We start from the raw sequence: 24,552 nt of genomic DNA, 5'->3' as shown, positions 1-24,552 counted from the left end.
ACTTATTCAGCGTAAAAAATGTACATAGGCTTTTCCCAGAGAAAGCAGCATTTTCTGTGGAGAAAACTCATTTGCTACACAGAAGACAGCATTTTCTTCACAGAGAATACTTCCTGCAGAGTAAACAATATTTCTGCATTTATTTATTTATTTATTTATCACACAGATTGATCCCTGAACTGTGGATAGTCTTTGAAAACTTTGAATTATAACAGCTTTCTCATAGACTCTCAACTCTAGGTGACCCAATATTTTCAAGTAAAACAATGTTAGTACATTAATTGGGGTTGTGAGGACAACGCTAAAATAGTAACAGTTCTAAAGTTTACTGTCTAGAAGACATACAAAGGAGAAAGGAATTGGCAAGGAGAAAAATATTTAAATGTTGCCTTTATATCCCTGCTTCAAACATCCAGGGGTATATAGGGACACAGTGCCTTGCCTGGCACTTTTTATTAAATCTGAGAAACATTAGATGCTTTCTCTTTCCCCCCTGTTGTTTTCTGTTTAATGTATCTGAAAAGGGCTCAGCAATAATATTTTGTAATTGGAAATGTGTTGCTTTTAAAAACCTGAAGTATATCTTGCAGAGTGCCACACTGAATAGGCCCATTCACCTCCGCTGTGGGATCCTGAACTCTTGCGGCACTCATGTGTGAAAGAGATTTTGTTTTAATGAAGCAAGCTGAGGGTTTGCTTTGAAATCACTGAATTCTGTATACGTCCCAGTCTCTCTTTCTTACCTCCCTCCTCTGACCAAAAAGAACACATTGGTGTGAGATTTCTTCTTTCTGTTTGCAAAGTTGCAGCAGTAGTAGCAACTTTGCAATCTGTACACTGACTTCAGTGGATGGAGACATATTTGAAGCTGTGTGTCTAATAGTTTGCCCCCAAGATGAATTCTAAGGGACTGGCTGTTTTGAGTTGCTGTCTTCTCCTCTTTGTTTGGGGTAAGTCTTTTTTTTCTCTCAGTTCTCTGTGCAGCTTTCCTACAGTACCGATAGTGTCATTTCTCCAGGCAATCAGGAATCACGTATTTATTTTAAGATCAGTGTCACAGCAACAACTAAACTTTAGCTGATCTACTATTTTCAAGTAAGACGATGTTAGCACAGTTGATAAGATTGTATATTAACTGTGGTTGTGAGGACAGCACTAAGATCGTCGCGTTTCTAAAGTTTACAATCTAGAGAAGACATACAAAAGGGAAAGGAATTGATGAGGAGGAAGAACCCAAAGACAAATCCAGGCACCAGATCTTACAGCTGGCCCTCCATATCCACAGATTCTTTGTCTATGGATTCAATCATCCATGGATTGAAAATATTAAAAAAAAAATCCCAAAAGCAAACCTTGATTTTGCAATTTTATATATGGGATGCCATTTTACTACACCACTGTATTTAATGGGACTTAAGTATCCATGGATTTTGGTATCCATGGGAGGTCTTGGAACCAAAACCAGCAGATACTAAGGGCCCAGTGTAGTTGTAAAATTCATTATCAATGGTTTTTTTGGATGGGATGGGCAGGGCAAATTCCTGAAGGGCCATACAATAGGGACTGAGTTGCTCTTCCCTTCCTGTGGCGATATTCCTGGAGATCAGGGAGAGTGACCTCCATGTAATCAGTGGTCCCTTGGCTCACAGCAGCCGCCAGAGGGAACTATACTTCAGTCCCTGTTAATTGTATCCTTTATAAAAGTGGTGACAAGAGGATGATTTTAAAATAATGTTTTAAAAGGCAAAATTTAAAAAAAAAATTAAACGTTTTAAGGAATTTTTAAATATCACACAAAAATAGATCATCTTTCTCATATTTTTCAGAGATACTTAGGCCTTTATCACATGGGGAAAATTGCGACGTTAAACTGGTCACAATTCAGGGTCATCCAGGGCATTAGAAACAATTTTGCAATCACTTTTTAGACAACACTGTGCACAAACTGGTTAGAATCCAAACAGAAAGTGAGGTAAATCAGGAAATAAGCATTTTTGCAAAAATACCGTGTTTTCATTTCCAGTTCATTCACGAATTCATTTTCTTCACGTAATTGCAGCAGTTTGAAAACCATGTCCCTGATTCTCCCTGTTCTCATGGTCCCTTGCTGTGCCCAGGAGAGGGAGGGAGCCTTTTTCTTAAAGGGATACACACACACACACAGCTGGTCTCCTCCTCTAATGGAACCTCTAAGCAGCCTCTAAGGGAACAGCTGGTGGGAGAAGGCAGAGAGAGAGAGGAAGTTTTGGAATTCCTCTTGTGTAGGTGGGAGAAATGGAAGATATGTGCTGGAAAAGGGGGGCATCTGGGAGTTTCAGCCCTTGCTGAAACCAGGCAGGTTTATGGACCAGCTCCATCCTTTTTCTAGTGTGTATGTATGTGTGTGGTTTTAAGGGAGTTTGCAAAGTGAAACCTCAGCCTACTTCCCTCTGAAACAGCTTCTGCGACAAAGAGGATTTTCCTCCCTGGTTTCCCTTTCTTCTCTGGAGCATATGTGTGTATGCACTTGTGGAAATGACAGTTTGGAGCATGCGCAAAAAAGTTATTTCCAAGCTATCAACGGGATTTGTGCTCATCTGTCTGAAAACCAAATTTGCTTTCTACCCACTTTCTTGAATAAGTAATGTGCTTTTAACCCATTGTTGTGCTCTGTGTGTGATAAGCATTAGCGAGTTGGTTTGCTTTTCTGGGATGCCAATACTTTATCCATTTTCGGGATGGAAGCACATAGGTCACTGTGTGAAAAAGTCCATTTAGAAATGTAGTAAAGACAAAGCTTGGAAAAGTGACATTTTTGTACTATGATTCCCAGAATCACCCAGGAAGCACCCAAAAGTCACTTTTCCTGGGTTTTGAGTAAAGGTCAATGTCACTGTACTGTGATGTATTAAAATGTCTCTTTGTAGCTGAATGCCAAAAAGAAAAGCCCTCCAAAACTACTGAGAAGAAGGCCACAAAGGAGCTGAAAGCCAAAGAGAACAAGTTTTCAAGAGCAGCTGGTAAAAAGGTACCACAGGGATCATCAAAATTTCTAAAGAAAGGCCAAGCCAAGCCCATGAATGTCACTCCCAGTCAAAGGCAGCCTTCACCCCTGTCTATTCTGACCCGTGCAGTAGCCAAGGGGCAATTCCAGAAGGTCCCTGACACATTGGTGCTAAGGGCAAGAGAAATGCTGGACTTGCGCTGCAAAGGAAAAATGGTCAAATGGAGATATCCTCCTTACCTGGACGATGATGACACTGACAGGCGTCTCAGGTGAGTGTTGATGGTAGGAGATCCAATTTTAATGCATGTAATTGCAGAAGTAGGGACAGAAATACTTTTTATTATTATTTTAATTCAACCTATTTAATTTATATCCTGCCTTCCTTCCAATATGGGACCCAACACAGCTTATAGCAAATAGCAAAAACAATATTGCTAAATGAAAATAAACAAATAAAACAAAATAGTTAAAAGAATATGTAACACTAAAATCATCATTAACCAACCCAACTGAACAGTTAAAAGGCCATAATAAATGATATAGCACACCCATTAAATATCCTTCTCTTTCCCCCCTGCTTTCCCCCCAGTTAAAAGCTGAAGGTCTGTTTAAATAAAAAGATTGTTGCCTGCTAGTCAAAAAAAAAAAAAAAGAAAGAAAGAAAAGAAAAGAAAAGAAACACTCTTCAATAATCAATAATCTAGGAGCATCTTCTGATAAATCCTTTTTCTATGTCTACACCATACAAACCTGTGAGGTGGTGGGATTAAGTCAGTGCTCCTCCCAAAGATTTGAAGACTCGAATATGGTAATATCGGGAGATATGGTCTTTCAGATGGTCTGGATGCAATCTGTTTAGGACTTTGTAAGCAGCACTGTGAATTGTGCCTACAAATGGATCAGTACCCATTGAACAACAAAAGAATTAAAAGCAGCCTCTTAGAATACTAGGTATTGGGATCATCCAATGAAGCCTTTGATCTGCTTTGAATTACATTCACCACTTCTTCATCCATAGCTAAACAGAAGAATTCACTGCCACAAGATGTGGTTAGGACTGCCAACTTGGAAGGCTTTAAAAAGTGACTGAATAAATTCATGGCAGATAGGGAAACTAGTCTAAATGGTTATACAGTATATCATTTCAAGTATCAGAGACAGGATGCTTCTTTATATCAGTTGCTGAAGACCAGAATGCCTCTGAATAGCACAAGTTACAGGGTGCTATGGCACTCATGTCCCACTGTCAGGAACAGAATTCTGGACCAGACAATATAGTTCTGCATAAGTCCAGAACATCAGTCATTTGTATCAAATGCATGCAAATCATTATTTGGTGTTGTACAGGATGATGCATGTGTCTTTTGAGGAAACATGTTGTTTCTGGCAGGAGATAACAGTAGAAAATATTTCTTTGACAAAACCAGAATACACACACACATACATACATAAAATTTGCATGGCCTTGTTCTTCCTCTTTCTCTTTCAGAATCAAACACTTTGAGAGGCACAGTCAGCTGATTGTTGTCAACTCCACTGCTGCAGATACTGGCGAGTATAGCTGTTGGTCTTTCCAGTGCTATGACAGTGAGTGTCACAATGGAGAAGACAAGCTGGGGAAAACATACATCTTCTTCACAGGTCAGGCTTTGCTTGGTTTAATGGACAACCTTGCTTAGTTAGTGGGAACAGTTGCTCCAGGCATTGCTGGGCAATGATTCATGAGATCAAGGCATACTGGAACGGATGCTCTTGACTATATAATACTACCACTAGCCTCAACCAGCATGGACCAGGATGACAGTTGTTATTTAACAATTTGTAATGCATTGGGTTCAGGAAGGTTATACTAGAACAAAGCAGGAAACTACAGGCCCCCAGGGAACTTTTTGCACCTCCAGGCCTCTGATAGACTCCTTCCAGCTCCCCAAAATACTGGGGATGAAAACATACAACTTGGTCAAAAACAATTCCTAATGGATCCATTAAGAGCCAGCATGGTAGTAGTTTGAGTATTGGACTAGAACTCTGGGAAACCAGGGTTTGAATCCTTATTCATCTGTGGAAACCTACTGGAGGACCTTAGGCAAGTCACACTCTCTTAGTCTTTTACAAGCCTCCTCTGGATAAATCCTGAAATGGATACCCTGGAATACCGTCACCTTAGGGTTGCCAAAAGTCCGAAATGAGTTAAAGACACACAAAACAGCACTCAAAACATCACTAGTCTCTCACAAAACAAAGAAAAATAGCCTTAAATGCTTTAAATCAGAAACTAAATATTACTTCTGATTTTATTGCTGAGTAAGAAGAGAAGGAAAGAAAGAAAGAAAGAAAGAAAGAAAGAAAGAAAGAAAGAAAGAGGACTGGTGAAGCTTTTGGGGACAAATTACTGCCCTTCTTGTTGCTCCCATTGGCTTTAGGTGCTGGCAGTTCTAAAGAGGGCATTCCATTATGTTGACAGGAAAAGCTCTATTTGCCAATTGAGTGCATGTGGGTTTTCTAGAAAGGGTGGAGGTGACAATGATTCTGAACACCTTCAACTTGGTACTGTCTTTATAGATTAATGGTGGGCAACTTGTAGGCATTCTGACAATGGAACTCTTTTTGTATCTCATGATTGGGAATGCTGAAAAGGGCTGGAGAGATTTGTATTACTTTCCCCACCCCTGGAGTCCAGGGCTATATGTCACTATATTATTACCACAACCTACTTTTTCCTCAGACCCTCAGGAGCTATTTGTACCTACAGAAGATTACTATGAAGTGATCCAGATGCGTACAAACCACCCCACTCTTCTCCCATGCCAAGTGACGAATCCACTTGCCAAAGTGACATTGCACCGGGAGTTCCCACCTGAGAATGTTGCAGTGGATGGCATAGACATCTCCTATGAAGTGAAGAGAGGGTTCACGATCCACCACCCACGTCCCTCCCATGCTGGCTCCCTGTTCTGCATGGCAGATATGAATGGAGTGAGGCAGATATCCACAAAATATATGCTGATTTATGTGAACTGTAAGTTGCCACAAAAATGAACTGTAAGTCCCTCCTATTCTTTCCCCCAATACACCTCTCATTTAGAATCAAAGTAGACACATTCCCTCCTACAATAGGATTTGCCTGGGGATATATGCCACAGTGATCCAATTTGCAAATTAATGCAAGGAACTGAGAAGGCAGCAAGTCAAAGTAGGGTGGGATGTTGAAAGCAATGTCCGTGAAAGGGAAGACCATAGCCTCTGCTATGAAAAATATGAAGTAAAAGACAATGATAAATAAAACTGGGAAAAGGATTTGTGGAAGGAGATCAGAAGATCAAGAATATTGTTGGTAAACAAGGTGAAGCAGAGCATACGCTACACTAATCTCAAATGCGTGAGAACTTTTAATGAGTTCTTCTTGTTGAGTTTCCACAACACTATACTATTTTCATAATTGTTTTATAACTTCAGGAACTCTGCTTTCTAAGGCTGTGACCGCATTGCAGAAATAATCCAGGTAGACACACTTTAACTGCCATAGCTCAATGCTATGGAATCCTGGGATTTGTAGTATGTTGTGGCATCAGAGCTCTCTCTGATATATCTCACAAAACTACAGTTCCCAGAATTGACCCATGGCAGTTAAACAGGAGACTGGGTTGAGAGCCTATCAGAACCTTAAAGATCCTGTAAAAAGAGGTTAGGCAGTATTGATGCTCTTATATTGTCCATGTGTGACACTTTATCCTCTGGAGTAGAATTATTTCTATTCTGATTCAACAATGTGTTGGCATTCTGCCTCATTTCAATGGGCAAGTTCCTTTTTTAGGGTATCATTTAGGAACAGTTTTGGTTTGGGAAACATGTGAGATACTTTGTGCACAACATCTTTTACTGTAGTCCCTTTTGGGTTGTGCTCCAGATTCAGGATTTTACCATGCCACAGTACATGATGTACAAAACCAGAAGGTAGGGACGAAGGTAGATCAGAATCAACAGGTAGGTCTCTTGGGAAATTGATGTAAACTGGCAAATATTTCCAACCTGTAATTATTTAAAAATGGTAAGAACAAAAAGGGGTTTTGTCTCTCCCCTAAATTATATGGCTGAAAGTCTGAAGCAAAACAGGAATATTCTATAAAAAGGGGTACATATGCAAGGCCCAGTTCTGAAATGGAAAACAAATTTCTATACTGAGCTTTGTTCTGTGAGGGTGCTTGTTTTGTAACTCTGTCCCCTTTCCTGGGCACCTTCTTTGTATTGGATGAGGAATGGGAAAAATTGCATCAGCTCCAAGTCTGCCCACCCTTGATTTCATCTACCAAAGGCATCCTTAGCAACAAGGCAATAACAGCAACTGATTTCTGAATACATATGGACAGAACCAAGCAAGGGGTCTCTGACATATGGACTCCCCCTCTTCATATCCGCAGATCCCTCCTCAGTTCCCAAACCAGCTATCCAAGCCTCAGCAGCCTCGTTTCACATTGGAGACAATTTCAATGTCACTTGCACCGTATTTGGGGAACCAGAGATTGCTGTCGATTTCATGTGGGAATATCCAGGCCAACAAGTAAGTGAAGTTATGCTGAGGGAAGGAATGGGCAAGAGAAAAGAGAAATGGCTTATCCCATACAGTATGGCTCTTTCGGTTTCTTCTGCCCTACTGCTGACCTGCAGCATTTTCCCCATAGAAACTGAAACAAAAAACTATTGTGACCCATGAACCTAGCAAATGGAGGAGTGTAAAGCCAAGCTGAACTGGGTTGAAGCTTCTGCAGACAAAGGTCATAGGGAGAACACAAAGGAGATTATCATACAGGATGGGATAAGGACGGGATCACTCCCCCATCCTTATCCCATCTTTGACTGCAATCCTGAAAAAGGCTTTTAGATCGCAGGGTTATTGTCCCGTCATTGAAGTGGCATTACATTAACGTGAACTCCTCTAATGCAAAATGCTAAGCGATGCCTCTTCAGTGACGGGACAATGATGGGATCAGTATGACATTGTTTGAAAGTCTTTCACATGATAGTGGTCAATCGTGCTTTCTGGAAGGGATAATGTCTGGATAAATGTGACATCTTATGAAAATCTTCATGCAGTCACACTAAGGACATTTCGTCCCCCTTCTGATAATCTCCAAAGTCAAACTGCTGCGTTTAAGGAAAAACAAATAAACCAACAACCACGTCACAGGGTTAGGCAACACCTGTATAATTTTCTGACTAAAGCCATGGATCCCATTGGCACCTACAAACTGTGGGAAAGTAATAAAAATGTTCCTTTTGAGGACAGCAACTTTTTAAATATCCTAATATGCTAGATGTAGCACTTTTATACATTTATTTCATTTAGGTTCCAGTATGATGTAAACTGCCTTTCAGGGTTCGCCCATAATTTGACAAGAAACAGGCAAATGGCAATGAAAAATATCCCAGCAAATCTATAAATTTATAATAAGCAGCAGTAAAACTTCACAGCTCCTTAATATGAACTGAATGGAGAGAAAAACATATTTCAGGTTATCTTGACAGCTGTGATAATGGAGAAATAACATATTTCCTTAGGAAGGGAGTTCCCTTGCTACTGAAAATACTGAGCCTTCAGGGATTTTGAATGCTGTTTTTAAAGCAGTTTCTCTTTAAGGCAGCTCATCACCCTGCAGGAAGTCAGTGATTTTCCTAAGGCACTTTATTTATAAGTATTTACTTGTTTTAGTTGTCATTTGTTATTTATTTATATGCCATCTTTCTCTAAATATAGGCAACAAGGCAGCTAACAACAAATTTAAAACTACAAAAGCATTAAAAAGTATACAGTTTTAAAAACAATTAAACAATCCATGCAATTAAAACATTAAAATTAAAAATATTAAAATGTCTTTTAAAACTACATACAAGCCTTAAAATTTGAATTGGACAGCATGTAAAAGCCCAACCATCATCAGTTTGAAAAAGCTTGATGGCATAAAAATGTTTTTACTGGCCAGAGAAAGGAGAACAGGAATAAGGCCATCCTGGCATCACTCATGTGAAGAGTTTATTGCATGGGGCTTAAACTGCTCCTCAGCACGTTCTAACGGGGGCGAGCGGGGGTGCGCATGGAACACGATGGGCACTGGATGGGGCCCAAAACGCGACTTTATCGCACGGGGGGCCGCCGCCGCCGCGCGTTCCCATCGCGTCCCAATTCGGTTCCAGAGGGCACCATTTCTGGGAACTGTTTCAAAGCGTCCCCAGAAATGGCGCCCTCTGGAACCGAATTGGGACGCAATGGGAATGCGCGGCGGCGGCGTACCCCCATGCAATAAAGTCGCGTTTTGGGCCCCATCCGGTGCCCATTGCGTTCCGTGCGCGCCTCCGCTCGCCCCCGTTAGAACGCGCTGAGGAGCGGTTTAAGCCCCATGTGATAAACTTAAAAGTGTTCCAAAGTCTGAGTGCAACCACCAAGAAAGCCCTCTCCTTTGCTCTCACCAATTGAGCATGAACAAATGGTGGGACAGAGCAAAGGGCCTCTCTGGACATTTGTAGAGCTGTAATGGGCTCATAAAGGGAGATACAGTCCTTCAAATAACCTGGACCCAAGCCATATAGGACTTTGATGACACACTAACTGTGGCCACACTGCAGAAATAAGGCAGTTTGATGCTGCTTTAACTGTCATTCCATCCTATGGAATCCTGGGATTTGTAGTTTGTAATGGCATCAGAGCTTTCTGATAGAGAAGGCTAAATATTTCACAAAATGAAAAAAATCCCGGAATTGAATAGCACTGAGCCATGACAGTTAAAGCAGTGTCAAACTGCATTAATCCTGATGTGTATATGCAGCCATTGTTTTAAGAAGAGACATAAAGTACAAAAAGGGGCAAGAGTAAGATCTAGAATAAGAAATTTATTTTAGCATGACCTTTCCTGGATTATAATCCATTTCCTCAGATGGATCAGATGTGACCCTTTACAACTGGACATCAGGATGCTTTGAAAAAAATCATTCTTAGGTTCCTTCTCCAAGCTGTCTGCATTTTAAAATCTTCAGGAGGGGCCCCTCTGCTTGTCCCAGATTCTGGAATGCCATGACACAGGAAGCCAAGCTAGCCCCATTTTTGTTGACTTCCACTTTTTTTTTTAAGTTTTGAGTTTTTGCTGAGTAGTATTAAAGATGGGTGTTATTTCTTTTTAAATTCTAGATAGTTCCTTTTGATTTGCACCTATGTTTTCATTATAATTTTGTATTTTATATTTTATTGTTGTTAGCTTCTTGAGCATTATTTGTAAGGAGAGGACAGGTTATAAATTTGGTGGGTTGGGTGGATACATAGGCGCAGTACAGACTGCTGAGAAACAGTGGCCTGCCCGCACCTGTTTTTACTCTGGAGGGATGGCGCAGCCCCCAAACCATATGCCGTCACTCCAAAGTAAAAAGAACCCAGAAAAACCTGGTTCTTTTTGCGCTGCCATAGTTACATTGCGAGTGCGTTAATGGCGTACTTGTGATGTAACTGGCACGGTGTGACATGTGGACACTATGTGTTTGTTACATAATGGCGGTGTCTATGTACATGGGACGCTGCGATTACTGCGCTGCTGGCACGGTTAGGGACCATGCGGTTGCTGTGCGGTCCCTAACCCTAGAATTGGCAGTCTTACCACGCCATGGATAGAAAGAGGATCTTGTAACACCTTTGAGACTAACTGGAAAAAAGTTGGTAGCATGAGCTTTCATAGACTTGTGCCTACTTCATCAGATGCATTTGGACTAACATTTTCAGATTAATATGGCTATCTTTTTAGAAAGAAAAAGAAAGATAGAGGTACAGAGTGTGCTGTGTCATTCACCCTATGGATACAGTGGATGGATGGATGGATAGTTTGGTGTGTTTTTCAATGGAGTGCAGGCTGGCTAATAGTATTGCCTTGGTATTGGAAACATCTAGAAACCTGTGGTCTTCCAGATGTTAAATTCCAGTTCCTATCAGCCCTAGACAATGGTGGCTCAGCAACACTGGTGTATCTGTTCATAGCTTCTTGACTCCCTAAATTCCAGACATGCACTTGCTTTTATAGAGTCACAGGAGAAGAGGACTCAGAGCAAGGTCGGGTGTGTATGCACGTGCAATGTTTGGAAGCATCTCCATTTTGCCTTTCTTCTTCTACTGTACTGTTGGTACCAATGACATTTAGTGCTTCTGGAGAGAGGAGGGGCTGTGGCCCATCACAGCACTCTTGCAACCATCTAACCTTTGAGAGAACCAAAAGACTGTCAGAGAACTATGTTTTGGCCAGGTAGCTGTCACAAGGATTGCATTGTTGTCTCTGATGTTGGACATTACTCAGGCTCCTCTCTCCACAGCTGCATGTGGACCAGCACACTGGCTATTGTGCACTCTGTCATAGTTGTTAAGGAAAAGTGCTTTCTCAAAGAATATCTTCTCTCATTTTCAGATCGGGAGACCACCGTATGTCCGTGAACGTACAGACCTGGTACGACAGGGCGGGCAAGTGCAGCAGGAGTCTGAAAGCATCCTTTATATTGATGAAGCTCGTGCTGTGGATGATGGGCTGTACAGCTGCACTGCAGAAAATCTCCAGGGCACCACCACAGTGTCTACTCAGATTCACTTGCTTCAAACCACCCTGGCCCCAAGGAAGGCAAAAACTGGGTAGCCACCTGTGCGGCTGAAAGTCCCAGCTATACTTGGAAATCCCAAAGCTAAAAAGCTGCTGTCATAAGCAAAAGGATGGGGCTGCCAGAATGCAGACTAGAAAGGGCTCCTATACCTTTCATGGTTGTGTAAAAGAAGGAATTTCAGCAGATGTTGCTTGTCATGCAACTAGGTAACAAGAAGCACGTGTGGAAATTCTCCCTTCTACATATCAATTAAAGGTACAGAAGCCCTCTTAGATTTTCAGTCTGGCAACCTGAAGAGTTGTCTTCTGTGTAGTTACACTTAATGCCTTCTTAGGTCCCAAACACACTGCCAAAACAATCCACTTTGACACCATTTTAATGGCTCTGGCTCAGTGCTAAGGAATGCTGAGAAGTGGAGTTTGTTGTGGCCCCAGAGCTTTCTGTGACAGAAGGCTAAATGCCTCACAAAATGACCCTTCCTAGAATTCCCCAGCATTGAGCCAGGGCAGTTAAAGTGATCTCAAGGTGAATTATTTCTGCAGTGTGGATTGGAGTTTAGCTACTTATTAAAATAGTAAGCTCTTGCTTTTCCCCAAGCTGAGACAAAGGCACCCCCCCAGGATATATTGTGGAAGATTAATATCAAATTATTCAAATTCAAATATTCAGTAGCTTTGCCAAGATATTGCAGAACTTGGAAATGCTTTGTTTGGGACTACAACTCCTAGCACCCCTATCCATCATGGCGAATTTGGAAACTATGGCCCCATACAGACAGGCCAGAATAAAGCTACTTCAGGTCACTTTGGAGGTATGCTGTTTAAATGATACATGTGTCCTAAGAGTCCGGAAGCCACGCCAAAGCCATGCTCCAGTCCTATGATTTTGAAGTCACATTTTAAAAATTGTTACTCGTCAGTTCTATGCCAATAACATGAAATATCAACTTGCTAATCAGTACTTTCACGCTTTGTTTTTGACATTGTTTTGAAATCAAACTATGTTCAGAACCTGGAGTATTAAGTCATAGAATCATAAAATCCTAAGAGTTGATGTGTACATAGGTGGGTGTCAAATTAGGAGAGGAGGCATCAAAGTATTGAAAGCCATTTGAAACTGTATTATTTTAACATTTTTATTAAAATCATTTCCTGGTATTATCTGATGTCCATTGAGTCCTTTGTAGACAAACTGACTAAACCAGATGGGAAATAGAAGAATTCTTTAGCCATGAGCTACGTTTGTCAGTTGCATACTCTTGAGCTTCGGTCATGCCAGAGCACTATCAGCACATCATTAGGGAACTCGATTATCAAATTGATCCACATAGAGGACCTGGAATCAACATCGATAGTTCATTCTCTATCTCTATGGCTGAGAGGAATAACTGCAGGACTAGCAAAAGGTTTTCATTTACATGATTTGCATTGGTCTCTTCCATCATCTCTAAAGATACTAATGATAAATAGATGGATAGGTAGATAAATATATAGAGGTAGAATAGACTTGAAAAAATATTTGGGGAGACTTCAACACCCAGATTTCTTCACCTAGCATGGCCACTGGCCATATCAACTCCTACTGGTGAGAAAGCAGAGGGTGGCTTCCGCATTCTTCCAGGCTCTGCATTGAAGACTTGCCTCCACTGATATTCTGTTTAGGAGGTTGGAGCCCAAGGGATAACACCTGTGGCATCTGGCTGGGTCTCTGTGCCGCATGGGAAGGTGGGTGGGCAGTCTTAGTGGTTCAGTGGCCTGGAGAGAAGTTGGAGTCGCCTGCCAATGAAGAGGAAAAGCTGTCGCTGAAGAGGCAAACCATCCCTCCGGAGGATGCCAGCAGAACAGACACCCCCCCCCCTTGTGCTGCACCCCTGCGCTGGCAAAAGTGTGCTACTGGCATCATGGAACAGTGCTACCTGCCATGCTACAGAGCCCAGATTCACACCCATATGTGGCCATGCTGCTTCCTGGGCAATCTTGGCCCAGTCATGGTTCCTCAGCCTCATCTACCTCATGAGATAGTTGTGAAAGGTAAGATGTGACCCAGCCCCATGCCTACCACCCTGAGTGCCCTGGGGAAGGAAGGAAGGGACAACTCAACTGAGGGGCAGGGGGTGTTGCCTACCTGATAGCAGCCGTCAGACTCTGGTGCCATTTGTTCAAGTCCTCCTGATCATGGGACATCAGCAGTAACTTCTTGTGTGGGAAGGATAGCTGAAAAGGCAAAACACGGCTGGAGAAGTGCAAGCCAAGTAGCAGAGCTGCTCTGTGGGCCAATGTGGAGGCAGACAGAAATGGCACAGGCAGCCTTAATTCTCGCACCCATCTTCCTAAGAACTTACTTCTCTTGGTGCCAGGAAAACAGGAGGGCATCCTGCCAAGAGAATCTGCCCCCCTCCCCCCCGCAACACTGTCCAACAGATCCCTTACCAAGGGGCAGTAGGGAGGGGATCGAGAGACTCACACTGAGGAGCCCCCCATGGCTCTGGGTGTGACCAAAGATCTTCTCCACCAAGCACTGCTGGAGCTGGAAGACCTCCTGGCAGGCCAGCTTGTGGGCATTCCAGGGGTGGAGAGGGTGGTAAGGCTTGGTCATCAGCAAGGCATCAGAGAAGAGGAAGAACATCCTGTGCTGTAGGGCCTCACCCTTGTCAGGCACCACCGTCAGCCAGCCCTCCCGGAGGTACCACCGCCCTGAAGAGGTGGAGGAGACCCAAGTCAGACCTTGACTGTGTGACAACCACGTCCCTTGTGGGGGCTGGTGGAGGGATGCACCTGCACAAAACCTCAGGGGTCCCAGCACAACCACACTCGTTGGGGGTGGCAGTAGCAGGAATCCCTTCCCAGGGTGAGTTTTCCAAACTAACTTTAAGGGTGGCCCCTGTAGACTGGATCAGTTTATGAAGGCCACTAACATGTGACAGGACTGCTTTCCCAGAGAGGGTTGAAGCTACCAAGGCTGGCAAAGGTTTCTGTGCCACCAGCACCACATGCGTCCCCAGAGGCAGGGAGGGCCAGAGACACTCCAACAATGGTCATGCGTTCAGAAGGAATGTCCCCTCTGGGTCACCCACCCCCCACCCTCCAGGAGGCCCACTCTTTCTGGACAAGTCTGCTTGCCACAATCCCACCTTGCCAGTTGAAGATAAAGATCTCCAAGCGGGACGCCATGGGGAAGGTGAATGCGGGAAGAATCAATGGTCAGCACAGTCCCTGCCCTGCTTTCTGTGTCCCCTGCATTGTACAGGAAGCTGCCCCTGCTCTGAGAAGGCCCTTGGGGGTTTCCCTAGCCCACTGTGGCCACTAGGCCTCTCCAAGCAGGGCTCTCTCTTTGCCAGCCCTCTCCAAAGACCCTTTGTGTTCCCTCCAGGTGGTCTCTGATCTGAGGACAAGCCAGGGCTGACCCCACTTGGTTTCCAGTCACACAAGGGAGCAGAGAGTTTGGGGGAGGACTACTGTTAGGCTCTCCCTACCTGTGCCCAATGCAGCTGCATCCTACCTGGCAGCATCACTTTAGTCTTCTGTCCTTTGAGCAGCAGCAGCTTCTGGATCCGACTCAGGTGTCCCACGTTCTCATGGAAGTGAGTAATCTCTTGGACTTGGTGAAAGGCCTCTTCGATGGACCTCAGTGCCTCTGTGGAGAATGGAGATCATGGTGGCACCTCTGGTCAAGGTGCTGGGCGCAAGGATGGCCAGGGTGGGGCCTGCAGCTGTGTGGCAGGGGGGCAGGAGAGGGCAAATGCCATGGGCCTTGGGGGTGAGATGGCCCAGAGACCCACTGCTCATGCTGCAGGCTGTTCCCAATGGGTCAAGAGCAATGCAATCCCACCTCTCAGCTGCTCAGCCTCTGAGCTCTTTGTCGGGGTGTTCTCCACCAAATCTTGCAGGAGGTGTCTGTACCTGCCCAGCAGAAGAGAGGCGTATGGGGCCACACATCAGAGACACCCGCTTGTCCTTCAGTCCCCTGTACCAACTGGAGGAGCCCAACTGCCCATTCCTGCCAACACACCCCTCAGGACTGCCGGAGCCAATTTGCTAGACAATGGCCCTGGACAATGGGGACACCACTGACCCTTCAAGACCAGGCCCAAAGCAGGCAGGGCAGGAGTCCTGCATTGGCACAGGGGGGCACTTACTGGCGGAGCCTCTGCAGTGGCAGAAGGAGCAGCTCTTCCAGGCAGAGGCCCCCAAACTCCGGCCGGGACTCCTGGAGTTTCTTGAAGCGGGAGAAGGCCTTGTTCTTCCTCACCTGTCTCTGTGGGTACAAGAGGCGGAGGCTAAGGGCAGACTGGAGGGGGCCATGCCATTCCCCTCCCTCTGCCACCTGAGCTAAGGACTGGGCAAGCAGCCCCCAGTGGCCCCAGATAGGCGGGGGGGGGGGGTGGCAGGACCCTTCCCCAGGCGCCCATTTGGGCGGGGGCTGCTGGGCAGGAGGGGGCCCTCTGGGCTTCTGGACAGAGCAAGGCTGGCAGCAGGAGGGAGCGAGGCTCTTACCCGCAGGGTCTCTCTGGCCTGAGGCAGCTTCTCGGCGTAGGAGACGTAGAGCGGAAGGTGGGCACGGAAGCCCTCCAGCCCGGGGCCCAGGAGGCCCCTCTCCAGGAGGCCCAGCAGCGCCCTGCAGGGAGCAGAGGCCAGCAAAAGGGCTTTCTTCTAGCCCCCTCTTGCCTTGGAGGCCCAGGGGCCCCAGCAGCCCTCTCCTCTCCCCTGGCCCCCAGAGCCCCCACTTCTGCCCTCTCCCTGGGGCCGGAGGGCGCTTCCCTTCCCTGCCCTTCCCCCTTCCTTACCGGCTGGCGGGGCGGAGGGCCTCCCAGGGGCCGAAGAGGGTCTCCCTGGCCTCCGGCCGCAGGATCCCCTTGGCCGCCGACAGAGTCCCGAAGTGCTGCCCGGAGGGAGAGAGGGCTTCAGCCGGGGAGCCCCGCCACCCGCCACCCCTCCCCTCCTGGCCCTCCTGGCCCCCTCACCTGCCCCAGGGCCTCCAGCTGCGCCAGGTAAGCCTCCTCCGTCTCCAGCAGCGCCGCCGCCGCCCGGGCCCTGCGCCCGGCCCACGCCTCCGCCCCGCTCATCCCCCCCAGGCCCAGCCCAGAGCCCCCGACGGCAGCGAAGGACGCCAGCTCTCCGCCCGGCTCTGCCTCGTCCTCCCGCCGCGCCTTCAAACGGCCGCCCAGCGCCGCCCCTTCCGCCCTGGGCCTGAGAGGAGAGGGAGGGTCCTTCCTTCCTTCCTTCCTTCTGGCCTTGCCAGGGGAGCGCAACCGACCCCGAGCCCCGCCTCTGGCTGAGAGGAGCACAGGCTCCGGGACTTGGAAGGGGACCCATTAAGGGCCATCCAGCCCAGCCCCATCCTGCCATGCTCCAGGGGATGGACTAGAGCTGGAAGAGACCCTCCCTCCTCCTCCTAGACCTGCTCCAGATGGTCAATAGTCTTCTTCTTGAACCGGGGTGCAAAATCACAATCCCTCCCTCCCAGAATAGAGAGAGACTATTAGTACTTCCCTCAGGGAGGGGCCGTCTGGATCCTGTATTCCTCCTAGCAGCGAGGCAGTCCAGGGCTCTAATCCCGGGGAACTGGGCTTCCTGCCTTTGCCTCCTGTGCTCCAGAGTCTGGAAATGTCCCTTTCCCCCAAAGCACGCCATTTCCATGCCCCTCTAGTGCTTTTAACACAGTGGGAGCCAGCCTGGTTTCCTTGTTGGAGACCAGGGTTCAAAGCCCTTCTTGGCCATAAAACCTCACTGGATGGTGACCTCAGGCAAGTCACACTCTCTCAGCCTGAACAAGAAAACCCCCGGAGAGGTTCACCTTTGGGTCTCCTCCATAAGTTGGAAATGAAGGGAAGGCACACAACAACCACTTCTAAGAGAATAACTGTTTGAACTGCTTGATGCACTTGTCCCTGTTTTTGTTTGGTAGACTCTCAGACCCCTCAGGATACACTCCAAACCTCCCAGATCCTTAAAAAAAGTTAGGTGATATACTTTTTTGCCCCCAAGTGACACAAAACTACCTCCAAATGGGACAGTTGTTCTTAATTTTACCTCTTGGGACATCACCAACCCCAGTTCATCAAAAATAGGCCAAAAGTGAAGCTGGAAGTCATCATGCCATCCATTCCTGTCCAACCCAATGAGGTCCACATGGGTGAAAACGAGTGCCTCGTCTCAGAGCACAGTTGCCCAGAACTGTCCTACTGCACACATGGAATATAAGATCGCCTCCTATATTCCAAGTACAGTACAAGGCATCCACAAAGACAACCATTTGAAAGCCATTCCCCAAGCAGAATGGTAATATTGCCCTACCTTTCAGGGTTGTTGTGAGGAATAGTGCGTCTTTTTTGAAACACGTGTATCCTAAGCCTCAGTTCTCAAATCAGAGTTCTGAAAGGCTGACTTCAGTGTCAAAAGTCACATCTGCACTGCAGAAATAATGCAGTTTGACACCACTTTAACTGCCATGGCTCCATCCTATGGAATCCTGGGAGTTGTAGTTTGTTCTGGCACCAGACCTCTCTGACAGGGAAGGCTACATCTCTCACAAACCTAGAAATCCTAGAATCCCATAGCATGAAGCTATGTTAAAATGGTCTCAAACTGTATTATCAGCTGCCCCCTAGTCTAAAGAACAACCTGCCGGAGGAGATTCAAGGGCTGAATGCATTGTATTAAAGACGAGTGTCTTCTAGAAGGACTATCCAGATGTTTTTTAAATTGTACATTTTAAATGATTAATTTTGTGGATTGCTGTCCTATCTATGTTTCTTATTTTGTTTTTTAAGTGATGTGTGTATTTTAACTGGTATGTGCATTTTAACTAATGTAGTGCATTTGTTGGTCTGTTGTTTCCTGCTTCGATCCATAGGGAGAAGCGGATAAGAAATAAATATTATTGTTATGAATAAAGGTAAAAGTAAAGGTAGTCCCTTGCAATGGATGTCTTGTCGTAACTGACTGTAGTGGGAGGTGCTCATCCATGTTTCTAAGTTGAAGAGCCAGCACTGTTGGGGGATTGCTCTGGTGGCCATGTGGCCAGCATAACTGCACTGAACACTGTTACCTTCCCACTGCAAAGTGATACCTATTTTGTATGCTTTCGAACTGCTAGGTTGGCAGAAAGAGGGACTAGTGATCAGGAGCTCCACCCGTCATGCAACACTTGGGCCTCAAACTGCCAACTTTCGATCTTCGCTCATCGAATTAGCATCTTAACCACTAAAATCTCACAAGACCAGTTTGGGACTGCTTTACCTACTCTGGCTCAATGTTAGGATTCTGGGAACTGTAGTTTTGTGACACATTAGCCTTCCATGTCAGAGGCCCTGGTGCCACAATAAACTACAATTTCCAAGATTCACTAGCACTGAGTGTTGTAAGTCAAAAATGACTTGAAGACAACAATTATCATCGTTTTAATTAGGACAGGAATACACTGTAATAAAGTATCTTACCATGCACATGTCAAGATAGGACCCAAACACATAGGCCAAAATAAGCTGCTCGGGTCCTTTGGAGGTATGCGTTTTTAAATGCACATGCATCTTAAGAGGCCCAGAAGCTGCGCCAAGCTGTGCTACAGTTCTTTGGGCTGGAGCGTAGCTTTGGCGTGGTTCCAGCCTCTTAGGAAGCATGCAGCATTAAAACAGCATACCTCCAAAGTGACCCAAGCTAGGGTTGCATAAGCCAGACTCCAAACAGGACAAATGTAGGACAATGTGGACAACGTCTTCAAATGTAGGACATGATTTTATAAAAATGGAGGCACGCGAAAAAAATTGATGATTTTTAAAAATGTTAATATAAATGCTGTTTCGAGGATGATCAAAATGGAGGATTTGCCATTTTCCTAGACAAAAAAATACAAATCAAGACGGGGTGTATATTTAAAAATGAAATATAGAAAAAGTATAGATTAATAAATATAAAAAACGACAATAATAAAAAAAAAGAAAAAAAATAAATTAATAACAGATAACAAACAAGAAATATTAAAAAAGCAATATAACTAAAAAATAAGAAGAATAAAATGAATATAATAAAAATATAAAACAATAATTAATTTAATAAAAAAAACCATGAAATACAGAATCATAAATAAAAACATAAGAATTCATAAAAATTAATAAAAAATAAAAAGAAAAAGAAAAAATTAAAATAAAACCAAGAAATATATAAAAAATAATAAAATATAAAACAAGAATAATAAAAAATTAATAAAATAAAAGCAAGAAATAATAAAATAATAAAATAAAACAAGGTAAAAATCATAAGATATAAAAAGAAAACTAAATAAAAAATAAGTATAATTATTATAAAACCGAATAATAGAAAATTAATAAATTAAATACTATTTCATGTTTTATAAAAACATTTAAAACCAAAAAAAAAGCAAGGTAGACCACTGATCGCTTTTCTCTCCTCCTTCTGCCCCTATTGCCCTTAAGGAACCCTTCCTCGGCTCCTTCCTCCTCCTCTGCTTCCCCCTCCTTTGGTTCCCCTCCTACTTTTTACAGTTTGGCGCAGGCGCGGCGCGTGGAAAGGAGCGCGGCAGCGCGCGCGGGTGGGAAGCGAGGCGGCGCGCGAGTGGCAAGTAGGTCAGGCGGCGCGCCGCTGCCGCTGGCCCTTGCTGAGGCCTGGGCAGCGCGCGCCAAGGACCCGTCCCCTTTGGCCAGCCGGCCATTGGCTGGCTGGCCAAAGCAGGGACGACGCTCCTGCTTGAGAGCCCCTGCGCGGGCGGGCAGGAAAGCCCTGGGCCTTGGCGCAGGAGGCGCGGTGCGGTGGCGGCGGCAGCGGTTGCGACTGCTTGCTGAGGGAGGAGGAAGCGGAGCTGGAGGAGGAGGTGGGTTGGCGCTGCCCACAGTCCCAACCACTCCAGGAAGAGCAGGAGGAGGTGGTGGGGCGCGTTGCGGCCTTATTAGCGCAGGGCAATGGCCGGAGCGGACCCCCCAAACCGGGAACAAGGACGGGTGGGGGCAAACGGACCGTGACCGGGAGGGGCTCCCCGAAACCGTGAATGGCACGGGGGCCGCCGGGTTTATGGCAACCCTACCCAAAGCAGCTTTATTTCGGCCTGTCTGTTCAGACCCATAGATGAACTTTATAATAGTAGCAAACAAACAGTAATAAAGTATGTGATGGCAAAGGCTTTCATGGCCAGCATCCATATTTTTTGTGTGTTTTTCAGGGCTATGTGGCCATGTTCTAGAACATTCTAAAACATAGTCACATAGGCCAAAAAACCCCACAAAAACCTATTAGTATAAAGTATGATTTCTTCCCAAACCCAGAAAATTCATCCTCTTCTTCCAACTCACCCATCTTAAGTTTTTTAAGGGACCAGGTCAGGGTCTATGAGATCTGTGTACAAACAGGCCACAGATATTGCATGGCATGGAAGTTGTTTCTTTGGGATGGAGGGTGCAGAAAGCCACAGAGTTGTTCTCCTGGAACTGGCAATGTGGTTTTTCCTGGAAGAATTAGAATTTCATTTTTCACACATTTTTGGAACAGAACAGGAGGACTTGGAGGGGTCTCATTCATGGGGTTGTCATGAGTCGGATACACTGGGGGTGGTTAACATAACAATGCTTAGGCAGAAAGAATGAATGCCCAGAATAAGATAGGTTAGAACAAGGGATGGGCAACTTTGGTGGCCCTCAGAAACAATTATCTTCGGGACTGCATGGACTGCCAGAAATGGAGGGGGGGAAACCCCAGTGTCAGAAGTTCTTTTGCTTTTGCAGGCCGCCAGCTCTTTTAAGGGTGGGTTTTAGGAGAAGAAATACAGGGTTTTTTGGGGGGGGGTGTTGCCAGAAAAAGGTGGCTACAGGAGTTGAGGTTGATCTGCCTTGGGGCCTGCACCTGTCCTCACATGCCATAGCCCATCCAGCTATTAGAGTGACAGATACACACATGTGCAAATGTATAACACCTTTCCATATGCTATTTATTGTTCGGATTATACGACCTGTTATGTGACCTTTTCTCACCTTCTCAGATGAAACAGGATGGTGTTATTTCTAATAGCTTAAAAGGGTGGTAGGTAGTTTTAAAACTACATTTTTTCCTCCCGAAGATACCTCTGTTTTTCTGAAGATATCACTTATCTTATTTTCTTTACACTTCTTCACTATTGGTAATTTTTTTTCATGTTTTTTGCCCTACCTCAGTTGCCTAGGTTCTGTGGCACCTGTTCTTCTCTAGGTCTAGTACGCCCAATCTGGGACAGGTGTGACTGGTATTTCAGTGAGCTGATGTGCAACATCCCATCCCTCCTCCCATGTCTGGATTAGCATTTTGACTAGTGTTATAAAATCTGAATGATGCAGCAGGGGGAAATGGGGGGGGGGGGCAGAAAAAAAGCCAAGAATAATTGAAAAAAGGGAAGAAAATCAATTATGGATATTTTATTTTAGCATGATTCGGAAAACAATGGACAAAAATTCTTTTTCTATTTTTTTTTGGGGGGGGGTTCACATCTCAATGCATCACCCATCTTTGGCTTGCCCTTCAAACTGCTTCACCTTCATATTTCCAAACTACCCCCCGTCAAAAGCCAGGGCTATGTCTATACAGTTATACGTTTCATTCAACCATGCATGGTCGGGCTGCCATTTTGGAAGAGTAAAGTATCCCATGATCTGTTGTGACAGGAGGAAGACAGCTGTTTCATTTCTCCTTCCAGTCTTCAGCTTGTAAGTCATACACTATTGTTGCCAATATCTGACCAGGTGATGTGTTTCTGTCTCAGGAAATGTGTGCACGATGTCATTTTTGCAGCTGGTATGGCCAATACATCGGAATTTAACTTTGACCTATGCAAAAACATAGACAGTGCTGTGAAAAATATATCTACTTCCTTATTCAACCTTTTCATACAAAATTGTATCATACTACCTCCTGGTTAGGTGTCATTCTTACCCATTCCTTCATATTCTCTCTCTCCCTCTCTCTCTCAAACACACACACAACAAAATTGCATTTGTCTTTGCTACATTTTCACTTAGATCTTTCAAACAGCGGACAGTAGAATGTGTACCAACCAATGTACTTGCAATTGTTTTGATGGGTGCATTTCTTGCTGAGTTCTCTTGTGGAATTACTTGCAGTTATTCCTTCACTGAATGAAAAAGCCATGGATATACTTACCTGGCAGGGGAGACACCATGATCAAAGGTGATTTTCCAGGTGAGGCTATCCATTGCACTCCGGGGTGCTGACCCCTGTGATTTCCCCAAATGTGGGAAACTCAACTGCATAATTTGTGGTAGTAATTTGGGACAGTTGAAAAAAGGAAGGGAGGGCCACTTGAAACAATCCAATGAAATACACCGTTCTGAAAGCTGTTTGAATCCTTGTTGGTCTTTTGATTTCGCCGTCGTTAATACTATGGGGACAGGGGTGGCCTAAAACAAGCTGAATGTTTTGGGATCTGTTGCAACTGAACTCTTATTTGAAATAACTATTTTATCAAATGCATGTAAGACCTATATGACCAGCAACAAAATTTACTTCTTTCCAAAACTAGTACTTTAAACAAATCAGACCTGAACTCTCCCTGGAAGCCAAGATGACCAAATTGAGGACTCATACTTTGGTCACGTTATGAGAAGTCATACTCATTAGAAAAGACAATATGCTAGGGAAGTGGGGGAAGTAGAAACAAAGGTAGGCTGCATGCTGTGGATAGATTTGATCAGAGAAGTCATGGGTATGATTTGAGGACATACAGTATTATTAAAAGTTTAGTTACTTGGCCAGTTTTCTTGCTCATTCACATTCTCCCTCCCATTCCCCCCCCCATACCTCAAATTCTTGATTATTCATTATTGGAGATTCCAAAACAATTGTATTAGCTGCTAGGACTCCACAGTTAGGCTGTCTTGTGTTGTCTACCAGTGCAATTACTAAGTATGAGCTTTGTAACTGCTCAGTACTGAGTTTTTCTTTCTTTCTTCATACACATATGTTTTAACTTTCTGAAATAGTGTGGCTCTAAACTCCCACTCCTCTGTACTTGGGAACTACTTAGCGCATGCTGACTTTCCCTCCTCTTCATTCTATTGTCTGCCTTAATGTTGGCATTTCTGTGCCAGCTAATGGCCCACACATTGATGTCACATTAGGAGGTGGGGATATGCTTGAAAACACACCCATTTTATAGTTTAGAAACAAATAAGTTTGGATCAAATAGAGTCTTTGTGCGATACTCCACAGGCAATGAATGCGCAATATTCCTTCAAATCCAAACAGAATTTGATTACTATTTTACGTGCAGAAAAATCACACCTTTGATGCCCACAGTTTTTTGTTTAAAAGAGCTCAGTTTTTTTCACCACATACATATATGAGATACTCATTATGGTCACGGTTAGGAAAAATCACTTAACACATGCTAAATCATTATTCTGGCTAGGACAGATTTTCAACCTTGATAATATTCCAAAATTTCCTCATGGTGGAAAACTTGGTAAGTTGTTTTAATTATGAGGTGGGCATGTACCTTCTCCATAACAAACTCTTTCCTATTCAGATGTAAGTGTATTGTATGTGATGAATGGAAATTAAAGTTTTGTCAAGAGACTGGTTATTCCCATTTTTGTTCCCTAAATGTTTCAGTAATAGCAAAAACTTGAGTAGCTGAAATGAAACAAGTTGGCTTGTCCAACTTGTAGCCCACCAACCAGGTGTAGGGTGCAGTTAGGTAGTGAGTTGTATCCCAACACACCAGGAGATTGGGTGGACCAGACTGAAAAAAAGCCACACTAAGGGGGAGAGCTTGGAAAAAGTACTTGTAGGAGTGCAAATCCCAGAATGCTCTAGCCATCGCCATGCACAATCACCTGGTTTTGCAGCTTGCTGAGTACTTCCAAAACAAGTGGCATGGCACAAGATAGGGACTCAACTGTTGTGTGGATCCATGCTTTAGTTTCCCAGACTGAAATAAAGTTTCTCAGTTCA

The 24,552-nt window shown here is 44.6% G+C and overlaps 2 protein-coding genes and 1 pseudogene across 3 annotated transcripts; 2 read left to right on the top strand and 1 right to left on the bottom strand.

Moving 5' to 3' along the window:
* The first annotated feature begins 765 nt into the window (after nt 1-765).
* Nucleotides 766-11,993, top strand: LOC121922195 (platelet-derived growth factor receptor-like protein). Of its 2 annotated transcripts, none has more exons than XM_042451302.1 (6): nt 766-950; nt 2,907-3,255; nt 4,476-4,573; nt 5,712-6,005; nt 7,405-7,544; nt 11,419-11,993. In XM_042451302.1, exons 1-6 carry the CDS (start codon nt 896-898, stop codon nt 11,638-11,640), a joined length of 1,158 nt encoding a protein of 385 aa, XP_042307236.1. In that variant the 5' UTR covers nt 766-895; the 3' UTR covers nt 11,641-11,993. The 2 variants fall into 2 exon arrangements, with proteins under 2 accessions (XP_042307236.1, XP_042307234.1); XM_042451300.1 differs by having other exon boundaries at nt 4,476-4,627.
* A 733-nt stretch (nt 11,994-12,726) lies between these two features.
* On the bottom strand, nt 12,727-16,763 carry ARHGEF39 (Rho guanine nucleotide exchange factor 39). Its single transcript, XM_042451303.1, has 9 exons — nt 16,566-16,763; nt 16,389-16,483; nt 16,099-16,219; nt 15,741-15,859; nt 15,434-15,504; nt 15,104-15,238; nt 14,069-14,298; nt 13,730-13,818; nt 12,727-13,380 (listed from the first exon to the last, which is right to left on the bottom strand). The coding sequence occupies exons 1-9, from the start codon at nt 16,665-16,667 to the stop codon at nt 13,344-13,346; spliced, it is 999 nt and encodes a 332-aa protein (XP_042307237.1). The 5' UTR covers nt 16,668-16,763; the 3' UTR covers nt 12,727-13,343.
* Nucleotides 16,764-22,732: 5,969 nt separating this feature from the next.
* LOC121924480 lies at nt 22,733-22,868 on the top strand (annotated as a pseudogene).
* The last annotated feature ends 1,684 nt before the right edge of the window (nt 22,869-24,552 follow it).

This window comes from Sceloporus undulatus, chromosome 2 (assembly GCF_019175285.1).
Source record: "Sceloporus undulatus isolate JIND9_A2432 ecotype Alabama chromosome 2, SceUnd_v1.1, whole genome shotgun sequence".
Taxonomy (NCBI): domain Eukaryota; kingdom Metazoa; phylum Chordata; class Lepidosauria; order Squamata; family Phrynosomatidae; genus Sceloporus; species Sceloporus undulatus.
This window is presented reverse-complemented; position numbering and strand designations above follow the sequence as displayed.

What these genes read in the sequence shown, in the direction of transcription:
- LOC121922195 (XM_042451300.1), top strand. Translation starts at nt 896, where the DNA reads ATGAATTCTAAGGGACTGGCTGTTTTGAGTTGCTGTCTTCTCCTCTTT. An exon ending in AACATACATCTTCTTCACAG is followed by an intron (nt 4,628 to 5,711) that starts GTCAGGCTTTGC and finishes CTTTTTCCTCAG; the next exon opens with ACCCTCAGGAGCTATTTGTA. An exon ending in GGGAATATCCAGGCCAACAA is followed by an intron (nt 7,545 to 11,418) that starts GTAAGTGAAGTT and finishes TCTCATTTTCAG; the next exon opens with ATCGGGAGACCACCGTATGT.
- ARHGEF39 (XM_042451303.1), bottom strand. Translation starts at nt 16,667, where the DNA reads ATGAGCGGGGCGGAGGCGTGGGCCGGGCGCAGGGCCCGGGCGGCGGCG. An exon ending in GCCCTCCGCCCCGCCAGCCG is followed by an intron (nt 16,220 to 16,388) that starts GTAAGGAAGGGG and finishes TGCTCCCTGCAG; the next exon opens with GGCGCTGCTGGGCCTCCTGG. An exon ending in AGTCTGACGGCTGCTATCAG is followed by an intron (nt 13,381 to 13,729) that starts GTAGGCAACACC and finishes CTTCATTGGCAG; the next exon opens with GCGACTCCAACTTCTCTCCA.